Raw genomic sequence first — 8652 nt, forward strand, 5'->3', positions numbered from 1 at the left:
AAGACGGAATCTTGTTTTATATTTCCTGCCTTCGTGGGGCAGATAATGAAAAGCACCCACTTGGATTTGACATTTTCCTCTGATGCTCCTTGTTCAATCATGAGAGAAGCTGACAGGTTGTTGTCATTCATCATGGCTTCAACTTGTAGGAGTGCTATGCAAACAGAAACATTCATTTAATTACCAATCTTTGTTGAGTTTTAATATAGTAAGTATAGATAGTAGTTATATAATAAATGCAATTTTTATTAATATAATTGACTTGTTACAGTGAAACTTGAAAAAAATGTTAAATAATTTTTGAAAAGTTATTTTTTTACTAGGAAAATTGATAGTTTCTCTGTTTAGAGCAGTGATTGCAGCCATATGTGAGATAGTTCAAAGCAAGTACAGTGTTCCACCATCCCTCCAGCCCAGCATTTTCACTCTTAATGTGACACAAAGACAAGATCTTTTACTCCATTTGAGTTTTTCTCTGCTATAAATTCATTGAATAGGTTTCTGGTTCTTGTTTATTTCTCAGTTACTTCTAACTTATAGATTCTTGGGTTTGGTCTTTTCATCATGTCCCAGAGTTACTGAAATTTTTGATAAAGTTTGGTCATTGTTTTTCATTTGTTTTCTCTTCTAATGATATCTGGATGCAATATTTCCTCAGCCTTGTTATCTGTCCCTGCTGTTCTTTCCTTTGCTTCATCTAGTCTATTTGTGATAGGTTGCATTGTGCTTCTTATTTTATCATATTTTTCATTTCTACAGTTGCCTTGCTTTTTAACTTGTGTTTTTAAGTTGTGACTTATGTGTCCATTGGGATGAATATCTTTCCCAGTTTACTTAGAAGTAGGCAGCCTTCTCTCTGAGGGCTCAGTCTATAGTACTACTCAAAGAGTAAACAAACCACCAATAGGCAACAAAACAAGGCATGTAAATAGAATTTAAATCAATTAAAGCCAATGACTATCTCACCAGTAACTAGCAAAATAAAATGGCACAGGCCAGCAAGGTGGGTAGCAGGTAAAGCCACTTGCCACCAAGTCCATAGGATAGACTCCTGCAAACTGTCCTCTGATCTCAACACATGCACCATGGTACACGTGTGTGTGTATGCATGTACATACAAACAAATAAAATAATAATAGAGTGGCGTTGAGTAGGACATAAGGTTAGAAATTACAGTCAGTTAATAAGAATAAACATGAAATGAAACAGGCAGGTAATGAAATAAAGAAGTTACCACTTTTTTGAATAAAGGGAAATTGATGAAGAATGTAAAAGAAAAAGCAAAAAAAAGAGCATGAAATAAGAGAATACAATTTTTTTAAAGGACGAAGAATTTTAGAGCCTTCTTTTTTTTTTTTTTTTTTTTTTTTTTTTTTTTTTTTTTTTTTGATCTAGCACAGGAGATTGGTGGTTTGAACCCAGAATCTCTTCTCTTTTCTGCTGTTCTCTCCTGGACTCAGTGTCTCACAGTGCCGAATTTGTCGAGTGTGTGTGTGTGTGTGTGTGTGTGTGTGTGTGTGTGTACTACGAACACTACTGGCCAATCTTAGTTCTGTGGACTGAAAACTAGACAGGTTCTTGCTTGCTCCCAATACCTTTCAGTTTGTGTGCCCTTAGGTGATGAGCATCCAAGTTGAGGACTTTTCTGAAAGGCATCAAAGAGTAAACAAACTAATCTATGCTGAAGAGATCTGAGGGAACCAAGCAGTCTCAGAGCCTGCCTAGCAGTGCATCACCCTGGGGATGGGAAGGAGGAAGTGTAAGTTTCTCAGTCTGGGCACTCTGCCAACCACAGTTTGAAGGCTATCACCTCCCCAGTCATCCCAAGTCCCCACATTGTCATATGGGGGTCACTGACCATTGGCCCTTCCTACCATGATGAGTTCCCTGCTGCCTAAACTGCTTAGCATGTTCACTCATCTTGTCTTCTCTTCTCTGTGTTAGTGTCTCCAGGCACCCTGACTTGTGATTCTCCCTTGTTTTCTAGTTTCCAGGGTAGCTCAGGCCCGAACAGGTTCCTTCTCAAATGGTATATTGTGATGTAATAATATGGGAGTGTTGTAAAATGGATTTCTTCTCCAGTGCTGGTGCCATATAGGAAGAGTTATTTTCCTACTAAAATTTCATACCAGATTTAAGATTTGTGAGGATTGCAGGCTTCTCCTGTGCTAGGGCTACTATTTTGTCTTCAGCAAGTTGCCTGCCTGGCTGTCTTTGGGGATTTAGCTTCTACTTCCTTCTCTAAGAGAGATGTGCTGGAGCTGAGGTCTCTTTGTTCTTGTTGCTTATCTAGTTTTTGTGTGTCTCCAGAACTATAGCTAACCATCTTTATTAATTCCTAATGTTTTGCCTCTTCCTCCCTTAGAGTCAAATCTACTAGTCATTTATGGAGTCACATGTAGGTTGCTTCTAAGAACTCTGCCTTGTATTTTGTTTTGTTTTTGTGACAGTTTCTTTGTGTAACCCTGGATGTCCTGAAACTCTGTTTGTAGACCAGGCTGACCTTGAACTCACAGAGATGCACCTGCCTCTGCCTCCCAAGTTCTGGGATTAAAGGCATGTATCACACATGCCTGGCCAGAACTCTGCCATTTTTAATCCAAACATCCTGTATTATATTTTGAGTAGGTCTTTATCTGTGGTAAATCATATGCTAATGATGGAAAATGTCCTTTGTTTTTTCTGTTTTTGTTTTCACTGAATTAGATAGATCTACAGAATGCTGATGTGCTACACTCTGTGTCAGTCTTACTCATTAATACTGGCCCTGAGTTTATCTGTGGTGCATAGGAGTTTCCTAAAAATAAAAGTTCTTGCTTGATTTTATTGCTAACAGTAGTAAAACACAATTTTTTTGCTTGATATGCCAAGCTTGCTTTATGAAATATCTACTGAATATCAAAATATATATAGTTTGGCTTTCATTTAAAACAAAAGTGACATTTTATGAGGGGAAAAGTGTTCAGTTCACAACACAGCCATAGATCCTGGTGCTTTAAATATCTGCACAGAATATTGACAAGACATGAGTTCAAAGACTGTTGTATGGCTGTGGAGTGTAGCTCAGTAGAGCTCCACCATGCAGTGCACATAGCCCTCAGCATTGTAACAACAACAATAACACATTAGTTCTGCTTGTGTTTGGTAGTGGAGAATACAGCGACAGCTGTATTTTGTCTTGATTTGTGTTAGGGTGCCAGCATTTTTATTCCTTGCTAGTCTTGTATTATATTAAGAATTGTGACTTCACTTAATTCCTGAAAACTAACACAGATTCCCTGGGTGTCTGTGAGTCATATTTTGAGACCTACTGATGTAAATTTTAATGTGAATTTACCTCCTGAATTTGTGTGCGTACAACCTTCATGAATATTGCATGAATATTGTTTAGACTTTGCTACAATGAAATCCAATGTGCTAATGCTCGGTAAGGGATTTCTGAAGAGATTTCCCATACACACGCAGTCTTTATGGGGAATGGGTATTTGGGGACTGATTAGTGTCCACAAAGAGAAATCTGTCCTCGCATAGTCTTGATTAGATAGTTCAGAGAGCTGACTGTCCACCTCTGTGGTGAGTGAAGGATCTCTACCTTTGTGAGTTGGAGGAAGAGCAGGTAGATTCCTAGCAGTGCCTGTGCACCAGTTTAGGCCTTTACATGCTCAGCATTAGACCAAATCTCTCTAATAACCTTGCCTCCGAGCCCCTCTATATAGACCGACTCCATCCCCCACTGCCCTCCTGTGGGCATCACTGTCACCTTCACCATCCTGCTGAGCCCTCACTTCAGCCGCTAGTCAGCTTCTGAAACGTTGCTGATGTGTCTTTACTAATAAGCATGGTTGGTATTTTCTTGTTGTTTTTTTTTTTTGTTTGTTTTTTTGTTTTGTTTTGTTTTTTATGAGTGAAATTGCTTAATTCTCCGGTAAAATTTTTAACAGAATTGAGGAAAAATAAGGACATAAATGTGTGTGAGTCGTGTTACAGGTTTGAGTTAGTCTGCTGAGGTTAAGAGCAAAACCTCTGTGTGCTGTACCGCTTGGACTTTGTGCTCCCCTACTTCTCAGTTGCACAGACATCAATTGTGATATCTCACGTGTGGGCTAAATGAAACTCAATATGATTCTTAGTATGCTCCACACAGTGTATGTGCTTGGAGGCTGGTGGTTGTCAGGGACTGCTGAACCACTCCTACTAGATGGAAGGTTTTCAATATTCCTTCTTCCCGCCCAACATTTGAAAAAAGCAAAATGTATAATTCAATATATCTGTCTTTTCATACTTGTGGCTTGACAGTGGACGAATTAACATAATTCTTAAATACAAAATAAGTGTTTTTTGCTAAGTATCTGCAATATATTTAAGATTCTGGGGTGGGGGATGTATCTTGTTATTCATATACAAGTTTCAAGTAGTTTTCTGCTTGAATAACTTCCACATTTGAAAGCCTTGGAAAATAGGCAGTATCTCATTGTGTGGTCTTTAGTGATCTGGAACTCACTCTGTAGACCAGGCTGGCCTTGTACTCACAGAGATCTGCCTGCCTCTGCCTCCCAAGTGCTGGAAATTAAACATGTGAGCTACTATGTTCAGCTGGGAAATAGTTCTTAATAAAGTTGGGTGCTGCTTCTTGATTTTAATTCAAAACTTTTTGGTACATTGAAAATGTAATGAATTTGAAAAAATGCCTATTATTCTACTGAACACTGAAGATTGAAAATTTCATTTTCTGTTCCTTTGGTGTATTAACTTGTACACTTAAGTTGCTCTGATTAAGGACATTGATCATGATGATGATGATGATGATGATGATGATGATGATGATGATGATGATGATGATAAAGTTTAGCCATGAGTATAAAAGTGTTATTGTTTCAGGAAACAGCGAGACATAGTACAGCTGAAGGAGAACCAGGAGCATCACATTCTGAAAGGTAAGAATAAGAGGAAAATGAGTCTCTCGATCAAGTTTATTAAAATAAATTAATACTTGACCTAAATTATTTCACTGACAACTAAGAGTTATGTGAATTTTCTACCTTTATATTTTATAGTATACTATTTGCTAATCTGTTGAGAATAACACCCTACCCCACAAAAAAGTAAAATATTGAGGCCTTATCAAAATGTTTTTGTTTTCACTAGAAAAATAATTTGGCCTCCTTACATCTTTATCCCTGAGTTCTGAACAAAGAAGTTGAACAAAATGTTACCCAAGCAGTAGGAAAATAAATGCATCATCTGTACATTACTCAATAATCCATCCAATATGATCTGAACAAAAAATTAATTTTATAAATTTGAAAGAAAGAAAAATGTGGGTTTTATCTATGACTAGTGGACATAAGAAAATGAGCTCAGAACAAGTAATTGATGGGTTTTAATTAAGATGATTGGATGTAATAGAATCTTTCTGAGAGACTAATAACATGTGATTGCCTGATACATGGACAAAAATGTCTTTCACAATAACAACATAAATGAGACATGGATGGAGACAAGCAAATGTTAACTAAGCTAGCTTTCATGAAGACTATTTTTCACATGATTTTTCCCATGCAATCAATGTTTAGTTGAAAATCTCAGTCGGGTATAGTTGGAAACTTAACAGTATGACCCCAAGATCAGTCTAAATACAGATCAATAGAACAAAGTAAGTTGCAGAGAAATTGCTTTGTATGCTCAGCGTTCTCATAGTAGATGACACCCGATATTCTCACTGGGGGGCCACTTAATATTCCAGTTTACATACCAGGGTCAGAGAAATGTGTGCATACACCTAAATGTGTATGTAGATAAATATGAACTCATACATACATGCATTCCTTGCATATGTTTTCAAGTACGTTCGGTTATCAAGAATCAGGAAAATGTTTGTGAATCTTGATTTGGTTTTATATATAAAAGACATCTAAGCATAGAGTATATAAAACATAAAAGAAATTAGACTTTTCCATAGATTGATTATGTAAGCTACTTTTACTGAATATTAGGGACATTTAGTTTGATCCAGACACAGACAGAGCTTTGATCAGGCAACAGCAGTCACTCCTAGGACAAAGACAGTCCTCGGGTTTCATGTTCTTTTTTATTTGTGGCTCCGGCATTTCTTTTGCCTTAGTCTTCTCCCAAGCTGTAAGAGAATAGCCAGGGCTCAGGGACTTAATCTGTTTGGGTAGTCAAGTCTCTTTAACATGTTGTACATCTGAGTATGCCTTTATTTGGGTTACATCATTTTATGGATGGATAATAAACGGCTTTGTTTTTCAGTAAGCAGGATAACGCTCCTTCATCAGAAGAAGGCACTGGGCGTGATGCAAGTGTATGTGAAGCTGCAGCAGCAGCAGACTGTGAAAGAAATGTAAAAGTTTCAGATACAGAAAATGTAAGCAGATCAAAGAACATCTTCAGTCATGATCCAGATGTTGGAACAAATTATATGGAAAAGGAAGAACAAACACATCATACCTGTCAGGAAATGGAGCTGAAGATGGACCAAAGTTTAGAAAGCACAGATTCATGTGATGAGAGTAAAGAGCACAATCCCACTGAAGCTGAGTTGTCTTCAGAGACTAGTCAAAATTTGCAGTTAACATCAGTGTGTGTTGGCATTGATCAGTTTCTAAGGCAAGGAGATGAATCTGAATCTGTGAGTTCTGGTGCTCGTGAGCAAGGCGACGTTCGTTTGGAGCCTTTGATGCCATCAGAAGTACTTCCGTGTGAAAGTACAGAGATCCCCTATCATGGTGATGATTCTTCAGCCAACACCAGTGACACAGTATCTGATCAAACAGGTGGCAGTCCTGAAGGAAGTCACCCTTGTAGAGCAGAGGCAGCAGTAGAGCTGGCAGATGGAAAGGAAAGAAGCTGAAGTGACGTAGTCGTCGTTCCATGTTTCATTCCCAGCAGAAAGCACTTAGAACAGTAAGTACCATCTGGTGAGCACAGGAGTGCCATGGTAGAGGTCGGCAGTGGAGATCTGAGGGAGGTCCTTCATACACTTCACCTGGATGTTCAATTTTATTAGATCAGTTTACCAGTAATAGCACGGTTAGTATGAATTTCCACATTTTTAAAAATCTGAACAGAACTTTAGTAAAAAACTAAGTTTGTCATCCAAAGGTCTCTTAGCACTTTTTGATAAAATCTTCTTTACCAATATGAAATTATTATAAGACTAATAGCTATGTTCATCAGACTTTTCAAACTTTGATTAGTACTAAACTTAAAAGTCCTCATCACCTGAATATTCCTTTTAGTAAACTTAAAGGAAGAGATTTGAAACCATGCATTTTTTAAAATACTTTTGAACTGTTAGTCAGTTGTTACTGTTAATGAAGGCTTTGTTTTTAATATGATCCTGGTAATAAAGCATGCTTAGAGTGCTAAATTGGCCTGTTGAGAACTTGGATGAATATAAAATTTTAAGTTTGGATTTAATATAACATTACAATCTGTCAGAAGCATGCAAACAGAATTTTAGACTCTGTGCACCTCCATACAAGTGTTAGCCTGCCAGGATGTCAGCTTACCTTTATTAAACTTTCAGTGAAAGTGAAATTATGAAAATATAAGTTTATATTTGTGCTTTTAGTCAGTGTACAAGCTGTGCAGAACCCCACCCCAGCCCCCATGGACTAGTTGTATAAAGTAGAAATCTGTTATTGAAACTCTTAAATAGCTACTATGCTTTTAATATTGTTTCAATGATTTTTTAGCAGTAGACCCATAAAAATGGTCTGGAAACCAAGCCAAAGTCTGGTAGATTGTAGGCAAAAAGAATTGACCTAAAAACATGCCTCTGCGTGTACTCGGCTGTGTTAAAGGACTTCCTTAATTGTAAAAATAGAAACTTCAAATGGGACCCTACAACGTGTTTTGTTTTGTTTTTTTTTTAAGGTTGTGGAAAATAGCTTAATTTAATCCATAAGTCAGCTACTAAGTTGATTTTTTTTAGATTATAGAAATGAATATAATAATTTGCTTTTAAGTACTAATAAAATTTTATTTTAAATGCTGCATTTTTAATTCTTAAAATGTACTTTGAATTCTTAACCTGTTTAATTGAATGTTAAATGTTTTCAAGGCCTGTTAAAATTCTGTTGTATATAGTAGTTTTTGAGCAAATATTTGCAATAAAATCCTGTCTTTGTATAATTTTATATTCCGATTCCTTTTTGGTTAGCCTGTCTTTTGTGCTGTCATGTGCATCGTAGGCAGTAGGTCTTTGTACAGTAAGCTCTGTTCTGTGTGCTTCACTGACAGACTGAGAACTGAAAATACAAGGGACACACTGCTAATACTTACAGAGAGGACTTCTTTCACATCAAGAGAAATAATAGTATTGTACGTTTATTTTCCTCATCAATTTTAAGAAGTTGAATATGAAAAATACATAATTGTTTTCTTGAATATTTAAAGAGAACTGTTTGTTTTTTTGTTTTTTTTTTTTTATCCTTCCTGTTTCCAAGACAAATTGTAACACAAATCTACCACAGGAAACTATTTTGCAGTATTAGAAACCTTTCAAGCCCAGGCATACAAAAAAGTTTACCTATAGAACACTTTTTTGGTTTTTCAAGACAGGGTTTCTGTGTATAGCCCTAGCTGTCCTGGAACTCACTCTGTAGACCAGGCTAGCCTCAGACTCAG

At 36.9% G+C, this 8652-nt stretch overlaps 1 protein-coding gene across 5 annotated transcripts in view; it reads left to right on the top strand.

Annotated features, from left to right (window-relative positions):
• Znf280d (zinc finger protein 280D) overlaps positions 1-8162 on the top strand; it is a 79625-nt gene extending 71463 nt beyond the window's left edge. For 3 of the 5 annotated variants that reach the window (XM_076926258.1, XM_076926260.1, XM_076926259.1), the window contains 2 exons: positions 4879-4934; positions 6271-8162. In XM_076926258.1, coding sequence (XP_076782373.1) covers positions 4879-4934; positions 6271-6871 — 657 coding nt within the window. In that variant the 3' untranslated portion in view covers positions 6872-8162. The remainder of the gene's footprint in view (positions 1-4878; positions 4935-6270) is intronic. The other 2 variants (XR_013107787.1, XM_076926264.1) reach the window with 2 other exon arrangements.
• The last annotated feature ends 490 nt before the right edge of the window (positions 8163-8652 follow it).

The sequence above is a fragment of the Arvicanthis niloticus genome, chromosome 27, assembly GCF_011762505.2.
Source record: "Arvicanthis niloticus isolate mArvNil1 chromosome 27, mArvNil1.pat.X, whole genome shotgun sequence".
Taxonomy (NCBI): Eukaryota; Metazoa; Chordata; class Mammalia; order Rodentia; family Muridae; genus Arvicanthis; species Arvicanthis niloticus.